The 23,198-nt window shown below is 32.3% G+C and overlaps 1 protein-coding gene across 10 annotated transcripts in view; it reads right to left on the bottom strand.

Annotated features, from left to right (window-relative positions):
* The window catches only part of LOC148619157 (WD repeat and FYVE domain-containing protein 3-like), a 77,028-nt gene that overhangs the window by 5,917 nt on the left and 47,913 nt on the right, over nt 1-23,198 (bottom strand). For 6 of the 10 annotated variants that reach the window (XM_088578762.1, XM_088578761.1, XM_088578770.1 and 3 more), the window contains 25 exons: nt 21,446-21,547; nt 20,768-20,845; nt 19,760-19,975; nt 18,863-18,889; nt 16,625-16,790; nt 16,201-16,436; nt 15,833-15,981; nt 15,279-15,329; nt 14,569-14,715; nt 13,189-13,272; nt 12,174-12,228; nt 11,280-11,399; nt 10,916-11,033; nt 10,336-10,442; nt 9,836-9,989; nt 8,923-9,014; nt 7,465-7,677; nt 6,883-7,027; nt 6,258-6,412; nt 5,869-5,961; nt 5,297-5,530; nt 4,966-5,088; nt 3,900-3,959; nt 1,482-2,151; nt 921-1,032 (listed from right to left, as the gene is read on the bottom strand). In XM_088578762.1, the coding sequence (XP_088434888.1) occupies nt 921-1,032; nt 1,482-2,151; nt 3,900-3,959; nt 4,966-5,088; nt 5,297-5,530; nt 5,869-5,961; nt 6,258-6,412; nt 6,883-7,027; nt 7,465-7,677; nt 8,923-9,014; nt 9,836-9,989; nt 10,336-10,442; nt 10,916-11,033; nt 11,280-11,399; nt 12,174-12,228; nt 13,189-13,272; nt 14,569-14,715; nt 15,279-15,329; nt 15,833-15,981; nt 16,201-16,436; nt 16,625-16,790; nt 18,863-18,889; nt 19,760-19,975; nt 20,768-20,845; nt 21,446-21,547 (3,707 nt within the window). The remainder of the gene's footprint in view (nt 1-920; nt 1,033-1,481; nt 2,152-3,899; nt 3,960-4,965; nt 5,089-5,296; nt 5,531-5,868; nt 5,962-6,257; nt 6,413-6,882; nt 7,028-7,464; nt 7,678-8,922; nt 9,015-9,835; nt 9,990-10,335; nt 10,443-10,915; nt 11,034-11,279; nt 11,400-12,173; nt 12,229-13,188; nt 13,273-14,568; nt 14,716-15,278; nt 15,330-15,832; nt 15,982-16,200; nt 16,437-16,624; nt 16,791-18,862; nt 18,890-19,759; nt 19,976-20,767; nt 20,846-21,445; nt 21,548-23,198) is intronic. The other 4 variants (XM_088578765.1, XM_088578767.1, XM_088578768.1 and 1 more) reach the window with 1 other exon arrangement.

Raw genomic sequence — 23,198 nt, 5'->3', positions numbered from 1 at the left:
ATGCTAAGAAAATAATTTGGACAGACGGAAGAACAGACAGACAAGATGAAAGTTATATACCCCCAAACATTGTTTAGAGGGGGTATAAATTTCTCAAAATTTCATGACATTCAGTTCATTACAACTTCAGTTATCACACAGAAATAAAAAAACTAACAATGCCAACATCATAACATGATACATCACAAAAATTGTATAAAAATTTATTCAATATGATACCTGTGTGCATTACTACATGTACAGTTGAAATCTTTTCAATTAAAAAAAAATAATTGAAATTGTACATTGTGTGTCTCAATTTATTTAGAAAAGCCTGTAGCAAATGAAAATAAAATTTCAGTTTCAATACCATGTAATCTTTTAGTTCTATCAAGATACTCCAAAAACTGTTTGAACAATACTCATATTTTGACAGAAAGTTTATAACAAAATCACAAAATTAAAGGAAAAAAAAAACCTAAAATATAATGAGACAATTGGATTACTGTGTTAAGTAATATTCCACATAAGAATCATGCAAAATGTGATTCATATTTTTATTTTTGATATTTTGTTTAACATGTCATGACTTTTACAGAAAGTAACATGTGGTCTTTCATATAACCCATGTTCATAGGAGATAAAAATTATATAGAATGCACTATAGATTTCAAAATTAAGGGAGATAACTCTGTAAATGACACTCAAATACAATAGAATCTATTGGATTTTCAATGTTGATTATCTCCTAAGAGCAGGCAGATTTGAATGAATAATTACACATTTCATAATATAGACCCATAAAACAACTGAATTATAAAAATAAACGTATGTAGTCTTTTTTGGGGTGTATCACATTTATCAGGTTTTGAGTGATTCTTACAAAGACTACTACTTAATAGGTATTTATTATAAAGAGGTTAATTCCATGAAGATCTTACTTGGACAATGCAATAGAAGTAACAGCTGCAGGGTCTTTGTTGTCCTTCCTTTCAAAAGCTGTATGCATCGTCAGTTTACTTCTGAACACGAGCTGTCTCTGCCACTTAAAGCCTGAAGATAAAACAAATGATTCTTTTAATGATTAAATAATATAACAATAAAACATGAATGAAACATATAAATGCAAAAATGTATAGGTTAAACACTATCTACTGTGACAGTACTTTAATTAGGAAAGACACACAAGTTCCTGGATTCTTGAATTCGTGTTTCGAGGCTTTCAGTATACACAATAAATGGGAAACTCCTTTTCATTGGGAACAAAATTTGTGGTCTGGCTCACCCATGAAAACCACGAAAATTGGTACCCGACGAACAATAATACTTTCACAGTATGCTACAAATTTCTACAAGATTTCACTCCACAAAAAAATTTTCAGGTGGAATTTAAACTTAATATATAAGTAATCAGTTAAGAACTTAGACTTTATGCCTTATAAGTATCTACATTTTTAATGATAATTCATGTGTACACAATGAGTATACCTAATAAAACTTACCTTCTCTCAAGGTGTGTCTAGTTCTGGGTCTGTATTTTCTGAGGATATCATCTACTGTCTTTGGAGAATTTTTTGCCTCTTTTTCAGAAATGACATCAAACTCAGATGATCCTGATCTGCAAATTTCTGTCTTCTCTAGCTCTCCTGACTTCAAATCAGGATGACTTTGACTCTTGTCCATAGAAACACCACCAACCAATCCAGCTATATTTGGTTCTGATTGAGTATCACTCAAGTTTGATTGAACCATTACATCATAAGCTTCTACAGCAAGATCAGCTGATTGTACAGACCGTACATCATCCTGTATATCATCAGTGTATCGGTTTCGATTGTACATATTCTCACTGGCAAAACTAGTAACACTGTTTACACTCTCTTCCCTTTCAATACCATAAGGGCGAGACTTATTTCTAGATTCCATATGTCTTGTCATGTTACTTTCACTTTCCACTGAAGAACTGATTTCTGTGAAATTTGGGTCTCGAAAGTCTTGAAGTCTGTCTATTGCAGAATTTTGTTGATAGCTATCACATGACATTCGTCGTTGCATTAATGGAGATTCTGTTGAACTGTCTTTACCCTTAGTTTTGGTATTACTGTTATCATTAGTTTTGTCTTTTGAAGTTTTTTCCTCAATAGGAACTTGAACATATTCTATAGACCACATCTAAAGAATAACAAACAAAATATCTTTCAGACAGGCCTCACTGAGCATATCTATGCTCTTCTTCAGTTGTTATTGTGAATTATTGATGTTGCAAAAATTGTGATGAAAAAATGATGCCACTAACCGTAAAATATTTCAAAAATAAAAACAAAACAAACATTTTGACAATAGAAATGAGGTGTTCTGCTAATTGAAGTTGTTTACCAAACACCTGGTGGATGAACAATATAGTTGATAAACTGTTATCACAAAGATAAGTCTTGCCTCTTCGATATTGTCAATATAATGTTGTGTTGAAATACTATTTTTTGTGTTGCTTTCACATTTTATATAATAATATGAAATTATAAAAGTATCATTTTTGTGTTACCACTACAAAATGCACTAGACTGCAGGGGTATATGCATAAAATTGGCATGAATTTGTGATGCAATGACAGTAATGCATCTGTACACCAAATATCACTGATCTTGCATAAGGGTTCATGTTTAAATGAACTTATCAGAAAACTTAACATTAATCTTTACCATTGAATTTTCTAAGTCAACAGACCATGGCTGTGGTGGTAAAAGCATAAAATTGGCATGATTTGTGATGCAATGATGGTAATGCATCTGTACACCAAATATCACTGACCTAGCATATGATGTTCATGTTGAAATGAACTTATCAGAAAACTTAACATTAGGTTTGTGGACGCTGCTACCACCGGAAAAGCAAAACCTAAGTCTCGCCTTCTGCGACTTTCCTCGCAGGCGAGACATAAACTGTGAAGAAACATGGTATGACTTGGTGTCATTTCCCATCAATGGTTGAAAAATACACTAATTCATTATACAGGAAGTAAATGAGGGACAGATCTGACTTCACTCAGAACAGTATGTGACACCTCACTAATGATGCATAATAAATAAAGAGTGGCTGTGAATTATCGCTCACCAGAAAAATGTTACAAATATTTGTTCGGGATAGACAAAAGTAAAACAGTATGCATTTGTTGGATGTTCATTAGGTGTGTATCATTGAACAAGGTTAAAACCAGATAGTGATAAGATGATAATCAGCAATCTCTGGTATCGCTGCTTGATAAGATTCTCTAAAAAGAAGGATTATGATGACCTTTAAATAGTTCAGACTGTACAATAAAACAACTGTCTACTGTTCATTCAGAGAACAGTATTAACTTCCACTCCATACCAACTTTTATTTTTGGTGTTGTCTCAGGTAATAGTAGGATACATGGGATACTAAATTGACTAATTTTGATCTTGTTCAATGATAAACTATGAGAGCACTTTAACTTCAATAAGCCAAGAAAAACTAGAAATACTGTGAGCAAAGGCAGCTATCAAAAATCCCACCTCCCATTTAGCCTATGAATATCAATATGAATCAATAAACTCAAGAAGTCATCCCGATGTAAATGCAAAATAGGAGGTGAACAATTAGAAAATGTCATAAAGGATATTTAGAAGTTTCACCAATACCTTTCAGCAGTTACTGAAGAGTTGCAGATATAACCTGGAAACCAAAGCTGGAGCAAACTTATTCTATGCATCACATCTCATAAGGGAAAATGAAACATTCTATTTCAAAGTTGGACCCTTTATCAACATACATGAGATAGAATAATACACAAAGTTGAGTTAAGACTTAAGTTTGAAGAAAATGAGCGACTTAAGCATACTGCTCTATTAGCTTTTATAAATTTCTGAATTTGATAGCAGTATATGGAAACTTTATCTTACCCTTACAACACCATCACTACTGCCTGTGAGAATTACATTTCTGTTGTCCCATTCCAAAATCTGTAAACAACCAAAAAAAGATAGTGTCACCCAAAGAAAACAAACCAACTTTATATTTTCACATATTATAGACAACTTAATAATAAATCTATTTACTTAAGATTATGTTGTTTCTTGGCTGTGGACACCATGTTCTTGCGAAAAATATGACCAGAAAGTAAAAAACTGAATTTAGGGAATTTTCAAGCAATTCTTGTGTCCTTTTAAAGCAAGAAAATGTCCGAAGTCTTTTATGTTTTCTCATTTGTGATGGATTCAAGTCTTCAAATTCACAATTAAATCTTCCAACACTTCATGATTAATTTTTAGTAGTATTTTATGCCAATGAGAGCTTTTATTGCCTCTTCTTCTTTATGAAATAATTAACAGGAGTTGATGAAGCACTGAGCTCAATGTCTGACACACAATGCAAGCAATTAAACATAAATTTTGGACCAAATTTAAAAGCTTTCCAATTGCTAAGAAGGTTTGGCAAGTTTTATACAATGAAAATTTACAAACTATCAAAGGCAACAGTATATTATTGATGCAGACCAGTCCAAAAACAGTACACACAGAAGTGTCGCTAATGATGTTAGCTCATTATTTGTGACATGAGTTTTTCGATAAAACATGTATTCTGAACAAGCAATGTTGAAATTTTGTATTGAGTGACACATGGCTAACAACATCATCACTGACAGAAAATCATACCTAATAGTTACATTACATTAAATTACATTAAGCCTTATAGGAAAGTTTTTTGTTTGTAGAGGTAAAACTCAATATTTCCTACTGTTAGGAAAAAAATCAGCAATAGAAAAGGAAAGTTATTTTGACAAATGAATTTTTAAGAATTTTTTTTTTGAAGATTTTTTTGAAGGACACTGCTTTCCTAAGACAAGGATAAAGCAAACAATACTCCTAACTGAGACATGGATAAACAAAATAACATTGCCAACCTGAGACATGGATAAACCAAACATTGCCTAACTGAGACTTGGATTAACAAAATAACATTACCAACCTGAGACATGGATAAACATAAGATCTGTTGACTTCTTTGGGATGCTGTGTTGACACATGCTATTTCCTCCCCATTGATAGACCATATATACAGGTAAGTTCCTGCACAGGTTGCTATGTCACCCTGAAACAACATTCATTTTAAGAATCTTTCATGCAGAACTGCAACAATTACACTCAAAGTTTAATAATTCCTTATTATTCACTAACAAGTTCTTAATGTAGTGTGAATCTATGATTAATATCATCTAAAATTAAATAAATTTTGCTCAGCTTGTATAAACACAAACAGCATAAATGCTATGAAACAGAAAAATTTGTTGAAGATTTACCGTGAGTTCGTTGATACAGACAGCAGCAACTGGGGCAGCATGTCCCCTCAGTTGCCTTACATAGACCAGGCGACTAAGATCCCAGATAATACAGGTACGGTCCCTAGACCCACTTATAATCACATTGTAGGCCTGTGACGAGGCTAGACATGTCACTGTCTCTGTGTGGCCATACAGGGGCTGCTTCAGATAGACCTTTTTACTCTTTGTCTTCAATTCCCATACATTCACAACCTGTTGGAAATATTTGTTTGAAATTTTTCTCACAGTTCCTGCTTTCAATTAGTAGAATAACAAGTGTATTACTTTCTACAACACCAAAACACATAATTCTCTAATTTGCTTGTTATAGCAAGTTGGACTTGGATGGATTGATCTTCAAAATTGTGAGATAGGATTGACAGTTCACCATAAACACTGAAAGAACTAGTATAGGGTAAATTAGTCACTTAAAATGTAGCACTAAGTTGTATTTATTGTAATATTGAACATATTTCAACTTTATTCTACTTTTCAGTTATAAGAAAAAGCTGACAGTCACATGACATCACAATATTCACAGTAATACATACAGTGCTGGTCCCTCCTGTGATGAAGGTTTTGGCGTTCGGACATGATGCACAAAGGATTTCACCATTGTCTAAGTTCTCAAACACATGTAGAGCCTGAATTACAGTAAGTTTTAAGATCACAACTTTACATATATACATGAAGATATAGACATTTCCTTCCAAAGATATTTGTATACTGTTCATATTTAAGTTACAGTTACCCCTTATCATAACATACTCATACATGTACATGTATAAGTATCTGTTTGGAAATGATTATTTTTTTATACAAGTAATTCACTCAAAAGATTTACTATGCATCATTTCCTATCAATTTTTCAAATTATGGGAGAAAATCCTACTATTTTTTTGAAAATCTTCCTTTTCTTTATCAAAGTAGTCCATCTTACCTTTTCAGACTCATAGTTGCCAATCCTAACACTGAGATCTGAGAACCCCCAGGACAAGTACTTGTTGAAGAATGGAGGCATCAAGACTTTATTCTGCTCTACAGCCAATACATACTTCTCATTGTGGATTATCTGTCCTACTGCACCTTTTAATTCTAAAGATATAGAGCAGTAACATTACAAAAAGATACACTTCAGAACACGCCAAGTCCTTAAATTGTCAGAAATAAAGGCATTTAAATTGCCTTAACAGATTAGCAAGTAAGTAAAACAAGTTATATGCTTTTTGGGATAGAATTGACAACTTAATCTAATAAAAAACAACAAAAGTACTCTGCAATTACGTTCAGTGTCGATGACAAGACAAGGAAAAAGTCCAAGTATCGCACCATTTCCACATGCCTTTAATATTAAAATTTAATATCCTGTAAATTCAACAATCATTGCAATGTTTTTATTTTAGATGATATAGGAAAAAATGTGATAAATTGAGTTGCATCAGTAAACAAGTTTTTTTTTCTCCAGTGCTGCAAAAAAAATCATCATGAAAAAAAGAAAAAGAAAATGACAATATTAAATGCCCCTAACAATCTGTGAAATTCCTGTATCTATTGAGACTACTCACCTTTGATTGCTTGCTTTGTAGGTCTTAGATTGTCTACATTATGGAAAAATAATTTATCATTAGCATTAGGCGGTAGTGGTCCCATAGGTATGGCATCGCCAAGTCTCAGGGCTAATCTCTTCTGTGGGTGGGGCTTCTTGAATAGCTAAAGAAGGAACCAATATTATAGAAAGATAATTAATCAAAGATTCAAGTCTGAAGAAAACATTTTTGCTCCTTCTGGTAGAAATATTCTTGCATTGACTCTTAAAGTATTCCATTTTATATACACATTTGGATTATTTCTTAACAAGGAAAGTAGAGGTTTGAAATAGTTGATCAGTTGATATCATAGCCTCTGTCAACAATCTTGTTTCATTAAGAAAAATATGAATGTTGAAAGAAGTCTGCTTACACAACATTCCTGTGAGGAATGATTTAATTTGGTCGTAATTTCATGCAGTTGAGTAGTGGTACCTGGACACTTGACTTAATTTATGCAAATAGATGAAGAAACTTGTCCTTCTCAGTATGTCACTAATCAATTTCCATGTTAAATTTTCTGGCATTGGAATAAATTTTCATTTGAGCAATGAATTCTACCTGTTTTGGTATCTGTCCAAAGTTGTTGATGAAACCAATGGTAGCATTTTTCTTCAGAGGATCATCAATACTATAAATATCAACATTGCCTTCATAGAATAAATGATGGAACACATTAACAGAATCAACAGCTGTCTGGCCATGCTGTTTGTATCCAAATATCAAATCTATCCATTCATGGAGATGGGCACTCACATAATCACACTCCAGAGCCTGAAACATAGGTCACAAACTCAAAATATAAAATAGAATATAATCACACAGTCATACTCTCAAAGCAAAAAATACCACATGGGCAAATCATTATCTTATTTAAAACATGAAATTGCACATACAATTATATTTTTATGTCTGAAAAAGACAAAACTATGATATACTGGATTTGTGTCTTAAAATATTCATGAAAAAAGGGTACCTTATTTACTCGCCTGTAAGTCAGATTTTTTTGGGACTAAATTTTTAACTATTTGGAGGGGTTCCACTCATAAATGAGATCTGATTTATGAACTTAAGTTTTCAGCTTTATAAGTGACATTAGTGTGACACCAGCATTGAACAGCCAGACTGGTGCTGTTTATCCCAATGTTAAATTGTAAACATCAGTTTTAAGAAGACCAACTTCATCTTCTACCTTTTACAGCTAAAATGTAATGCAGTAAAAGAATATTTACTGTTTAGACTTTATTTTGCCACAGTACTGGCCTTTTATGATTTTATTTGTATTTCCCATTCATCCATTTTGTGTATTAATTTTACCTGCGTACACTCATATAGCCAAAAACACAAATGTGTAACAGAAATATGACCCAGTAACGTACATAATTTGTGACAAAAGAAATCAATATTTCAGTTGGTTATGACAATTTTTTATGATTTTTTTTTCTTAAGATAAAACCTCATAACATCATGTGACAATATTCATGCTTTGATATATCTTCAAAAAGGAGTAGATAGAGTATCATTAAAATTCTGTTTTATTTGTTGTTGTTCCCTAAATTTATGATTTTAATTTGGGTTATTGGTTGTACCAAAATTAGAATGAATGAAAAATGGCCGTTTTAAAACAATTCACATGGCTTGTCAAGAATTTAATTACTTACGACTAAAAAAACAACTCTGGCTTGTTATTGTTTATTTCAACATTAACTGAAGTTATCAAAAAAACAGGTATACTTATTGTAAATAAGGAATGTTAGCAAGTCCTCTGTCAGAAATCAGTCTGACATATTAGTGGGTCAAGACTAGGTTCCTGAAATTTTGGACTGAAAAGAGGGGAGGGGGTGGGGGGGGGTCCAACTTACAGGTGGATCGACTTATACTCAAATATATATGGTAATCCAAATCACTACACAGAGTATATTTAAGATTGTAACTTTCTTATCCATAATCTGTATGTTGAATAATCTTGGACTGTCATTGAATCTCCCTATATTTTCAGGAATAATATAGTATACAAACCTCTCTATGCGCTCTAATGTACTCTCTAGGATCATCTCTTGCCCATTTAGGTAATATCACATTGTCTAATTGTACTCCACTTTGTTTTGCACCTACAAATCAATCTTAAAACAATAAAACTTGAGCAAATATTAATAACAACTGCTAATAATCTCTACTATATAATGCTAATTCACAGAGCCTTAAAATCTATAAGTTTAACTACCTCAATTACATCATATAAAAATTAATTGTTACCTGTTCTATGTGTAAATAAGCAGTATGTATCATTTTACTCCATCTTCTAGAGGAAGAAAACTACAAGCCAATGCCAACTAGTGATACCCCTAAACCCTTATGTAAGTATATGATTAAAATATACAAACTGGAAGATGTTGTTGCTCAAGCCTCAAAACATTTATATAAAACATAAGTTAAAATATCAAGTGACTTTGACACATAGTAGCAGAGAAAAACAAAAAAGGTGTGAGGACAATGTTTAACAAACCTTAACCAGAGATGTGCGAGGACAATGGTTAAACAAAACCTTAACCATGAAGGTGTGAGGACAATAGTTAAACAAATCTTAACCAGAGAGGTGCAACAACAATGGTTAAACAAACCTTAACCAGAGAGGTGCGAGGACAATGGTTAAACAAATCTTAACCAGAGGTTTGAGGACAATGGTTAAACAAACCTTAACCAGACTGATGTGAGGACAATGGTTAAACAAATCTTAACCAGAGAGGTGCGAGGACAATGATTAAACAAATCTTAACCAGAGAGGTTCGAGGACAATGGTTAAACAAACCTTAACCAGGAAGGAATGTTTGAATGACCAAAGTTCCCTATACTTACTAAGTAGGACATATAAACCTACATATAATATTTTTCTGATAGAAGTTTTCTTTAAATTAGTTTTCTAAATCCTTACCTAAATCAAAGTTGTTGGAGTTGACTAGAAATTCTGGGAGGTAGAAGAACTCTGGAATCAGTTCCTTTACATCAGCCATGTTGTTCTTTGATGCTGAGAACCACCCTTCTCTAATGCTATGGAACATTCTGTCAGCAAGATCAAAATGACCACCCTGGAATATAAAGTAGAATTTACTTATTCATTTCTAACTTGAAGACTGATAATTACAATTTAGAATGGAATTTTGATGAGATTCTGATGAATACCAAACTGCTGTCTATATTGAAATACTTGAACAACCTTTAAATCAATAAAAAATTAATACTGCTTTCTATACTATGTTGCTTCATTTAGAAAAATGAACATTTCTAATTGGCTTAGGAAATACAGGCACTAAATCTTTTTTTTTATTTTGTAAGGAATATAGTAGTAATAGAAAAATATCTGACATCTTTAAAAACAATTTGAACAGAAGTTTCTTAATTCAGTTTTCATTAATTTGAGGATTCTGCTCCAACCTGTAGTTTTAGAAAGTGTTGAGTGAATGGTTCCATTCTGACCAGATAAGAAGCAACAATCATTGCTGAAGAGTAATGCGTTCCATAATGGTATGGTGGTGTTTCACCTGTAATAAAAATAATTTGTTTAAGAAGTGTTGCAGCGGTAATAAGGAGACCAACTCATACTGTTCATATTAGCGGTCAACCTCCTTTGTTACCAGTATAGGCATATCATAATGAAACTTTTCTGACAGTTAAAATTGATTGATGTTTGGGACACGTCATCATTTTAACAACAGTAATAGCAGTGATGATCTTCTGAAAAAAAAAACAGTGTTTTTCAATAATACACCTTCACTGAAGTGAAAAAAGCACCAACAAAAATTTCAGGTTTTTTTCTTTTTTTACCTTCATTCCATAGTCAGCAAAAGCTTGTAACAAATACTTTGTATTGTTTATACTCAAGATAGATTGCTTTTAACATATATTGACATTTCCTCAGTAATTTTCTTTCCACGTTTGAAGGTCCATACACCTGAAACTATTTTCATATTATTAAGTCATTTAGAAGTAGAGCCTATCTGATCTTATCCTTTACCTTGTGGATCATCCCAATCACTGTATCTCTTTCTGAACTGCTTTAATCTATCTGGAGTTTGGGCTCCCATTGGCTTTGATAAGTCTCTGAATGTTGCCTCAGCATACAGATCTAACTCCTTTACAAGAAAACAATTATAATGTGAAGAAACAGTTCTCATAAAAGTATTTCACTGCTAAATCTATACTTCCTTTAGAAAATTAGATGTACAAAATATGTATTTTTAAGTAAGTTGCCACAATAGTACATTAAACTTCAATATCTTGACAGAGTTGTAAAGAAATGATATTAGAAATCAAATCAAGTACAACTTTAACAAATGATTTATCTATGCAGTAACTTAACACTGCCTTAGTATACTCACTTCACTATCATAATCAGCTACAACCCATGGGAAGACAGGATACTGCATCAGATCATTGTAAGATCTTCCAGCTAATGTATTTAGATGCATCAAATACTGAAAATTATTTATTTCTCCTCTCTGTAAAACATAAATTAGGTGTTATCTCCCTTTGACCACATTCTAATTTTAATATAGCATGCACTAGAAGGAATGAACCAATCAAAACAATTCAATATCTTACACATCATTTTTGTGTAGTTACTTTTGAGTTGTGAGCAAGAATTTCAGTAGACTCTTAAGGAACATTTTCATTTGGTTTTTACGTATCAAATTTCCATCAACTTTTGAATAGTTGCATAGAGCTGCAATTCCATGCAATGATTGATTTTAAATGCATTTATAAGTTTTTCAGTGGAAAATGTATATATATATATATATATATATCATTGAATCAATCATATCTTTGACATTTTTGTCTCAATTAATGTACAAAAACTCAAATCCAGGCACTCATCAGAATGGTAGACAGGGAATTAATTGAAGTTTGTAGGAACTAAAAGACCACAAGTCCTCTAAAAATTTTCATAGCAGAACATGTGTTCAACTTTCAATAAGTTTTTTTAGTAAAGCAGAGATCATATAAGAGATTGGTCATTTGACCAAATGTGATTGAAGTATTTTGTTTAGACTTCTTATTGCACATAAGAATCTCTGTGTAATGGTATTCAACAACAAACTTATTTTGCTAATCTATTGATTTGTGAATTCAAGGACAGCATTTCTAAAACAATATGTTGATTTTTTTTCTGATATAAAAAGTTGCTGCTTTCATCTTATGTTTCAACAAAAAAAATTGAACTTGAAGTTCTAATATTGTTGAGGAAACAATGACCAAGACAACACAATACTGACCTCCCATCTCTGTGTTACTGATTTCTCACCAATCAGGGAACTGATCAAACCAGAACTATAATACAAACAATCAACAACCAAAATACATTTGGAGATACATATGCAAGTAGGAAATTCAATGCAACTTTTGATTTCATTAATTAACTAATCAATAAAATTAAACATAATCATTCATTTCATTTTTAATAAATGGTTATATTTCTAAAGTACATATATTCATTTGTTGGATAAATAATATGGATGATATAATACTTATCAGCTGCATTAATAAGAAATCCGGAATATAATATAAATTATATTATAAATCATATAAATGTTGTTATATTTTAATTATACAGCAAAACATGTCTATACTGAACTCTGAATAAATCGAAATCAGATACTTTTTAAAGTCTCTCACACTCCTTGAGACGCTTAGGTTTCCCATGTGCATGATACCCAAACGCACTAATTGCTCAACAACACAAAATGAAGGAACACTTCTATCATATGTATAAATGAACGCTTCTAATGTGCATTTAAACAAATGCAAAACAATGTGTAAATGCATGATAAACGATGCATGAATGCTAAAATGGGAAACGTGAATGTGTAAACGCATGAAAAACGATGCACGAATGCTAAAATGGGAAACGTGAATGTTTCAAGGAGTGTAATATCAGTGTGAATGTATTTTGAACCTTGGTCAACATAACATCTGTCTTAACACAAAGTTTGAGAGGGGTTAGGTTAAGACAGGTTTCAGTGTAGTAAGTCACATGACCACTTAATAATACGGACAATAAAATACATATAAACCATGCACTACTGTGAAAGTACTTTTATTTGTGGGTACCTATTTTTGCACAATTACTAGTTCATAGATTCTTGATTCATGCATTTGACAACTCTATTATACAAACAAATGAAAGATATCTTCTTTGTTGGGAAGCAAATTTTGTGGTTTACCAAACTCACTAAACCAACTGAAATTGATATCCCACAAACAATAACAATTTTACTGTATATTCAATACCTGGCTTCAATTTTAGCTCCTGACTTCTGTCCTGATACTGACTGCTGAGCATTATCTGTCATTTCTGTGGCTACTGACATAAATCTATAAATTAAAACAAATCACTATCTGTACAGAAATATTCTTAAATAAAAAATTGCTGAAAGAATATTAAAGAATATGTCAATATCTATGCTGAAAGGCATTCTGGCCAGTTAAACTAGTTTAAGATGAAGTCGCATACATTGTTGTGCTAGGTATACTCTAACATGATCTTGATATCAGACATCAACAAACAGTTTACAATGTATGCACCATTTATATAAAGCCAAATACACAATTTGAAATCAATCCATCTAATGGGAGCTAAAATAATTGAGAAGAAATCTGGATGGATTAAATAATAGACAGATGAGGTGATTCCAAAATACCACCAACTTTTGAAAAGTGGAGGCAGCGATTCCAATATACCACCCACTTATTAAAAAGCTGACCAGGTGATTCCAATATACCACCCACTTATTAAAAGGCTGACCAGGTGATTCCAATATACCACCCACTCATTGAAAGATGGATGAGGTGATTACAATATACCACCCACTCATTGAAAGATGGACGAAGAGATTACAATATACCACCCACTCATTGAAAGATAGACGAGGTGATTACAAGATATCACACACTCATTGAAAGATGAACTAGGTGATGTGATACCAATATACCACAAACTTATTAAATGAAGGACAGGGTGATTCCAATATACCACCCACATACTGAAAGACAGTTTGTTTGTTTGTTTGTTTGTTGGGGTTTAACGTCCAAGCAGCAATATTTCAGCTATATTCAGACAATGAACATGAAATGAATGATAAAATGAACATGAAATGAAGGGAAAAAAAAGGATGGGTCACAAGGATAATAGGGGGAAAAAGGGGGGATGGGTAAGGTAGGGCAATTTAGCCTCCTGTGGCGGAGCGCAAAGGTTCCTACTCCTATCGAATACCACAGCAGAGTTCTTTTACGTGCGAGGAACGTGGCATCTTTCCCAATACAGTGCACCACTATGTTTTGCGGTCAGGTTTTCCGTATTATAGCCTGACAACCCCAGCATGTAACACGCCAGGGGTACCCCATTCCACCACCTAGGGCACACATCCCAGTTGCTCTGTGGGCAGAGTGCCTAGCCCCCGGCTAGGTTTCTGAGCACTATTTAGTCGCCTTATACGACAAGCTTAGCGCTGCTGCAGGCCTATTCTTTTAACACCCGGACCTGCACGGGGCCTGAAAGACAGAAGGATGATTCAAATATACCACCCACACATTGAAAGACTGATGAAATGAATCTCTAACTGATTAATAATACATTTATTATTGTTATTCATATCATTATTGTAAAATTACTTTGCATAGACTTTATTTCTGAGTTTTCTGGGGAATGCCAGAAGATAGTTCCTTCCATCTGATGAGAACACTTCTACAGCTATGGGTTGTAACAGGTATCGTCGTTTGTGGACTTCTTTAATGTCATCGTAAGCAAATTTACTATTGCTATTAAATGAAAAAACATAATAAGGATGAGAGATTAATTGATAACAGACAGTTTGATTCTATTTAAACACAAACTAAGTTTCCTTAAACCTTGTGTCATGTTGAAATAGGAATATAAAAAAATCTGAAAATGAATATTCTTAATGTACCATATTACATTTTCAAATGCAGAATTATTGATCTGTTATCATGCACAATAAATTGTCAATGTGATTCCAATAATATTAATTCCAGTGTTCTCCTCAGGTCAATATAATACTTTGTAGAAACCAAACTTAGCTAGAACACAGTGTGAGAACTATGCTATTTTTACCAGAAGACAAATGTTGTGAAGAACATTAAATCAGTGTGAAAGTACTATTATTCGTGGGGTACCAATTTTCGTGCTTTTGTGGGTAGGCAAAACCACAAAATTTGGTTCCCAATGAAAAGTAGATTCCCATTGATGTGTATACTGAAAATGTCAAAACCATGAATTCAAGAATCCACGAACTTGTGTGTCTTCCCTAATCCATGAAAATTGGTATCAACAATTGAAAGTACTTTCACAGTAAGGCACTTACGTTCTTTTATGTGAACTGGAACCCTTGGATGGAATTATAGGGTCATGAAGACTGAAATTAAAATAATGAATCATTTAGTTATTAAAAATTATGAAAAATTCCTATTGTAAAGCTTTAAAAAAGTCCTGTTGTCCATTTTGCAAAATACCATAATTATAATTTTGGATGCTAGTAATGAAATCACCATAGGAAATATACTATAACAACATGATTTTCTTTATTATCGTAAGATTTTTCATGAACACCACATTACCTACTGGGCTGCTAATTCAGACATTATTGTCCACTAGTGCCCTGTTGAGAATAGCATAGTAAATAATAGGATCAATTATTAATGTAATTATTTAATGACCCTACAGCAAATTACACAGAGACGTGTTCTGACCCTACAGCATATTACACAGAGACGTGTTCTATATATATTAAATGTACACTTTGACACTATGCTAAAATTTAACATGACATGTAATGATGCTATTCTCAATTCTCTTCACACACAACACAAGAATGATATCAATTGAAAATGATATTTCTCTTGAAATGGCTTAACTTACTCTAAGGGAAGACTATCAATGTCTCGAATCTCTCTGGACTTTAACATTGTCAGACCATCAATAATATAAAAGTATTCCTTCCCGAACAGTAACAACCCTTCTGCTGTGTCTAAACCTTGAATTCTGGCACATCGGAATATGTTGGTTATCTAAAAGATAATACAGAATCTGCATATTTATACTATTGCTGATATCAGATGTCTTAAAAAACAATAAAAATCAAAAATATACATCTTATAAAATATGAAACATGATTTAATTACTTCCAGTATAGAATTGATTGACAATATTTTTACTTGACATTAAATTAGCTACTCACGTCTCACCTTTTTTCCTTCTCCAAAGATTCTAAATAATATATATCTCACCTTTTCCCCTTCTCCAAGGATTCTAAATATAGCCTGATTATTATCAGACTTGTTGCTGGTTTGGACATCAGTTTGGTTTTCAGATCTACCATCAGTTGTGTCACCTTGACCTTCAATGGGTGTGTCTGATTTCTCTGCATCAGTATTATTATCAGTAGGTATAGATTCATCATTGTCATCGTCCAGATCTGTATTCTTTTGATCTGACTTTCGAGGTACAAGTTTTGGTAAAATATCTGAAAGATAAAATATCTATCAATAAGACTTTTTACAAAAAAACTTCAATAAACAGTATTAGCTACTCAAAATAGCAAAGTCTCATTTAAATTGCAATAATGCAGCTAGTTATTTTAATATTTACTTTTATATCTACTAAAAGGAATTTAAAAACTACCTTGAAGTTACAATTCCCATATGTACTGACCTTCAGGTGACCTTTCATCAGTGCTGTCATTATCACTGTTGTTGCCTACATTAGTCCCAATCTGTATAGGCAAGATCTCATTGCCTAGACCAATCAATGTCTTAGGCATGTACCGCCGACAGTATTCTCGACTGTCATAGCACATGGCAACTTTGTACTTCAATGGCTGAAAATGTAATTAAATCATGAATAGCTGGAAATTCAAAACAAAATTTATTTGTAAACTTCTTAAATTCAAGATTTCTATTACCTAGTTACCCTAATACATGAAACTAAGAATTTAATAATACTACGTGTTACTAAAGTCTATTTTCATGTATTAGGGTAAATAGGTAATAGATATCTTGAATTTAAAAAGTTCACAATAAAATTTTCCCAGAAAAAAAAAATTCTGCCAAAATTCCCAATTCCCCAATGAAATACTATAAGTGTACAAAGGACGCTGTCACAAGGAAGCTGAATATACATAAAAAATTTAGGAAAGTGCTTATCTGAAAAAGGAGCTGAAGATTACATAGACAGACATTCACAAGGAAGTGAAATAAGCAAGTGAAATGTAATTGTTATTTTAAAATTTCCATTTTCAAGATATATTTTCAATTAACAGTTTAATATAATTTATTTATCATACTACAGGGCTTGTTCAAAGAAAAATAGTAAACCAAATATCATCTTTAAAAAAAAAAGGAAAATGGTGACTTTCACCAAAAAACGTCAACATCATTATTTCCACATACAAAATTATCCCAAAATGTTAATTAACACATCAAAACTAAAAATTGAAGTAATTAAAAGTAAACTACATTGAAAGTTATGAAGAAGAACTGTAATTGCTGATTGTAAATGCAATACTGTGGTTTCATATTTATTATTTGATGCCAATTTTTGTGGTTTTCATGGGTAGCGTTGAACCGAACCACGAAATCAAGATTCCAATGAACAATAATTTCAGTGATTGAAAGCTTTCTCAGTATAGTGCAAGTGACAAAGAAGAAGATGCCATATAAAGTAGTTGACATCATGGCAGCCTAAATGATTTAAATTAAATAGAATATCAATTGTTTATTAGCCACATATAACTTTAGGGATACCAAAAGTGATATTTTAATTTGTAGGCTTTTCTCATCTTTTGTTGTAAAAGTGGCAATGGTATATAATTTATTTTTGTATCTTGAACTTCCTTAACTATTGGGTGCTAATGCTGCTGATGAGAGGTTTTTCTTTGAAACACATGTACAGCACATTGAAATTAGTTTTACCGTATTCTTCCATGTATACCACATCCTTTTTTTCCCACTTTTTCTTTGTTCCAGGAGGGGGATGCGTGGTATACACCAAAACAATGAGTTTCTAGACTTTTTTCTGAAGACATAATTTTCGGGAATCAGAACTGAAGTTGTCAACAAAAGACAACATCGAGTCATTTTCTATTTTTGAGAACAATTTTATGTGAAATAAACAAATAAAGCTTAACTGCTGTTTACTAGTTTAATCCATCAATTAGGTGAAAACAACTGTCACTAATCCTTTAATCCAATTGATGAAATGTTTCCATATTTCAAATATCAATACACAGGCTTGGCAAATTAAAACATCTTTTTCATGAACGGTCGTACATGACTCCATTGTTCTGGTGAAATACCTGATTTGTATACGAGCAGGAAATGTAAACATTTTAGCTGACTTGTTGAATAGATCCAATACATTGCTGTATTTTAAGCAATAAATAGCTTGAAAACTCAGGGAAACATAAAAAATTACTTCTATTTAAAAGTTTAATGATGAAAGGATATGCATTTCAGGGAATTTACACGAATCCTTTCATCTCGATGCGGTCATCTGATGGTGATGTTACCTCATTTCCCAGTGTATGTTTTCTTGCTAAGAAGGGGATGTGCAGAATACATAAATGTACGCTATACATGGAAGGATATGGTAATTATATGATTGGTATTTTTGTATTTAAGTAAAAAAGAATACCTTTCAAATGTTAGTGTATTCAACTTGTGTCCAAAACAAAAAGCCAAATGCTCAAAAATGTTTGTTTTTATATCATAAAGAAATACATTTTTTAAGGATAATTTAACCAGAAATGCAGAGAAGTTTGTTGATTTTTGTTTTATTTTACTAACACATGTATCACAAATTAAAGTATAAACAAAATGTCTTTTTTCCTCTGACTACAAAAATTGACATCCACAAAAAAATAAATGAAACCACAGTACATGTTAAACAGACCTTTTTCTCAGTAGCCAGTTTCAAAACCTAGAATAAAATGCACTGCCAAGTGTGACTTTTTTATCAACATCATTGTCATTTATAAAAACAACACCTCTATATATTTTAAATCATACTGAAGCAAATAACTCTGAATAATTCAATGAGGTTATGTGAGTGGATCTTTTGTTTTCAAAATTAATTCTGAAAGGAATTTTTACTCATTCAACTGAACCATATTTAAATCTTTCAAGTACTATAGCAGTAAAAAATATATTCTTATCAAATTAAAAACGAATCCATGAAACATTAGAAATAACTGCAGTATCAAATTGTCACTTTTCTGGATATTTGGATTAGTACATATTTTTCCTATATCAAAGCAATTCTATTGTGAAAAATACTTCTAATATAAAAATACTCACTGATTCTTGAAATATTATTATAATTTGTTTGGACAGAGAATGGGCCCATAAAAATCTTAATCTGATAATCCCATATAGATTTGTGTATTTTGAAAAGAACATTCTCAACTTCAGGCGCAGATCCAAGGATTGGCATACCGGGCATATGCCCCCCTAAATCCGGAAGAAAAAAATTTTTACCACAAGTTTCACCCCATAATATTTTTTGCCTTGCTTTGCACAGCATTTAATTAAATTAACGCCCCCCTCCCTTAAAGTCAAATCCTGGATCCGCCCCTGAACTTGGTATGAATTAAAGTATCTGCAGTGTTAAAGAATTTTTTATTTTTCAGGTTTCCAAAGTCTTTAAAGTCTGCTTTCAGAAGTTAACAAATCTGTTCAGAAATGCAAGTTTTCTATTTGTCAAAGGAACAGTGGCATATAATCAACTTTCCCATATCAATTTTGTACTTTCCCTGGGGAATGTGGAAACCTAGTGATCTGATATACATACACTGTCCTCCATGTCTGGTCTGTAGGGATAGTGTGTATAGAACATGTCATTAAACACCATCTTCTTCCTCATTCTACATGGTCCTTCTGTCATGTCTAACATCCACTTATCTAATCTGGACCCTATATATGGACCCCATAATCCCTTTTCTCTCAGCAATTCTTTTTCTGTCTGTTCCCATTCTTCTACCAGGTATCTCTTCATATGGTCATTCCCCTTTAAAACAGTGTTAGAAGTTTTTATGACAACAGATGTTTTTAGACTAAAATTCTTTAAAAACTACCTCAGGATGTTTTTTTTTTTTAGATTGTATATGTAGAAAACAGCTGGAGCACATTGTTTATTTTATCCCACTATTTTTTGTTCCAATAAATTCATACTGCTTTACTCATTATGATGTCAAAGAAAACAGGGATTTTTCTGTATCAAAAGTTGATGCCTTAGAATAAATTCTTAACAAATCACATTTAAACATAAAAAATCAAACAGTTATTTCCCTTTAGTGCTATCTTAGTTATTTATGTATTTTATTTAATTCTAATCATTTCAGTTAATTGCAAACCATCATTAGCATGAGTGTGTGGTCTCTAATGAACAAACATCATTTGGAAACATAATTTGGCATAAAACATGCACTGCCTGACTCTTAAATGGACACATTCTTTATGATGCACAAATTTGATTAAACTTACTTTCTTGTTTGTAGAAGAACTTACATACATGTACATGTATATGACATCTTCTACAAACAAGAAATACTGAATGGAAAAATATTGTATATGCTCTTTCACCATGATCATTTTTACTTCAGCAGAGTAACTACAGTAAGGATTGTCTTCAAACAGTTATTAAACACTATTTTAATAGTAAATTGCTATAAAAATTAAACAATTTTAAATCATGGCCATATTTTCTCCAGAGCCTTTAATAGCAAAATAGTTTTGCATTCCATAAAGATGCACTTGAAAGTTACAAATTACAGCAGACAGCCCTTTATGAAATACAAACCTGTAGATACTGTTGATACTGAAGTTGTACTAAATCTCTGACAACAGCCATGTGTGTCAGGGTCCATGAAATATAATCCTGAAAGTAAATTAGGTGTAAAGACTTACTTGTGCTAATATTAAGGACTCTCATCAGTAGAAATCCACTGGGTATTGGACATAATGTAAACTTATAGAAGGGTCGGAAAAATTCCCAACGATGTTGGAACTGTCAAATTTGCGATTTTTGGTTGTTCCCTCTGCAGGACTCCAACCAAAAATTTGCATCACAAATTTGACAGTTCTAACATTGTTCTTAAGGATCAGTTCTTGCTATGTAAAGCAATGTGGAGAACCAATTAACTTAATAAACTTTAAAATTTTCATACTTCATGTATTTTCCTGATTAAAATCTCAATTACATAATTTATTTTTCAATCGATGAATACACAAGGCCAAAATCTGCATCCCATCATAAATAAAACAGTTACAGAGAAAGATATGTTTTCATAAGTTTTGTTATCTAGAAATAACAGAACTGTGTGACAGTCTTATGATTTTGAGTATCTACTTAAAATGACAGGAGCATGCAACAATCATATGATGTTCAGGATCTAATTACCAAGTACACTAAATAGCATTTAGAAAGACGTAAGTAGGAGTGTTTTATATGCCTTCAACATCATTAACATATACTTACAGTCATGTGTACTGTGGAGGATGGTGATGTCTTCAGTGGAAGGTCTTTTTTATTTTTCCTCACTGAGAACTTAAGCATAGCAGTACCAACCTTGGATATTTTCTGAAAACGACCGTAATGGGTGTTTAAACTGTACGCATATGCAAGCATGATTTTTTGAAGCAAATAAAACAGAGAAAATTTGTGAAATTTGAAGTAAACACAGTAAAAAAAGAGAGCAGTTAAATCTGGATTTGAAAAATCAGAATTCTGTTTAAAAGTGGAAGAAAATTACATTGGGACATGGTCTATCCTATACACAAGTAATCCATCATTATGCCTATGGTCTGGGTGAAGGATTAAACTTTTGGAGTATCTAAATCATATACATATATTTTTACAAAATCTGTAAAATGAAGCAGAAGAAGTTTCTGTTTCAGAAAACAGAATGCAAATTTCATGTATAATTTGTTAATGAGAAGAGTATGAAAAACTTGTCAAGGTAAACAATGTACCAAATATCAATTGGATATCTGCAAGCATGACAAAAAAAGTGTGGAATCTTAATTTATTGCATTAATTTCCAAGGGCCATAACTCAGCAAAAAATCAATGGACCAAAACAAATATTAAACTTGATCTGTAACTTGCCATGGTAAAGCAATGTACAATATATCAAATGTTTATATGCAAGCATGACAAAACAATTACTATCTTAAAAAAAAATAGATAGCCGATGCAGTAAAATTTTGTTCTTTTTTACTTCTAAGTTTCTACATTTCTTTCAAGAAAATAAAACATGGCACACAATTTTTAAGGTTCTGATCAAGTTTTTTTCGAACGCAGTTCCGAATTTTCGATACAGATTTCTAAAACGCCTTTAAGTTATCAGTATTTGGCCAATTGGGAAAAAGAACTGTGATCAGGTGACTTGTGCTTCCATAGAAGAGCGTCCTTAACAGTGTTCTAGGATTCCTATTTCCCAATACCTGGGGCAAGTGAAATTTGGGTCAGGGAAAGTTAGGTACTTAGTTACACTTTCCCGTGGCAAGTTGAAAACTTCATATGCTGTAAGGATTTGTTTTGTTAGGAAAGCAGTCATTGACTGTGGGAAAGTTGATTTTATATGGATTTTTCCTGAGGAAACCTTAATTTCTGAAAAATCCTATAACACTGCTTAAGGTCATTGGGTAAAAAGCAAAGATTTACTGAGTGTGTCGGAAAAAAGTGTAGATTTCTGATTTGCTTGACTGACAGACAGAATGCAAACCTAAAGGTCCATTTCAGGAAAGTCCAAGGTAGGGGACTAATATTAAGTTGCTTTAAAGCAAATACCAATATTTTTAAGCAAATGACTGCTTGGGGGAAAAAGTCTGAAATATGCTGCACTATGTTTTTAGTCCTGTTAAAGTCTACACAATTGAAGTCATCACTACAGAATTTTGATGGATGTCATCATGAACTTGTGGATTGTTAGGGTGTATCCATAAGAACTGATTTGTTCAACATGTCATACTGTTCCTTTCCTCTCTATACAGGACTTGTCTTTTTATGAGCAAGTCGGCGGGTGTTTCTAGAAAAGCAGGACTCTTACCTTACTGACACACCTGGTCCTTACTCCCAATTTTTAGTGGAGTCTGTGTTGCTCATTTACTTTTGTTACTTTGCATATATTATTTTGGTTATTTTATGTTCTTTTTTGCATAAGTCTGTTTTTCATGTCTGGTCTTTGTCCCTGGATTACATTCTTTTGTAAGTGTTCTTTCTGGAAGTGT

The sequence above is a fragment of the Perna viridis genome, chromosome 4, assembly GCF_037379345.1.
Source record: "Perna viridis isolate PV_CMFRI_1.1 ecotype Kerala chromosome 4, ASM3737934v1, whole genome shotgun sequence".
Taxonomy (NCBI): Eukaryota; Metazoa; Mollusca; class Bivalvia; order Mytilida; family Mytilidae; genus Perna; species Perna viridis.
Note: the sequence above shows the minus strand (reverse complement) of the source record. Positions and strands in the feature narration are given on the sequence as shown.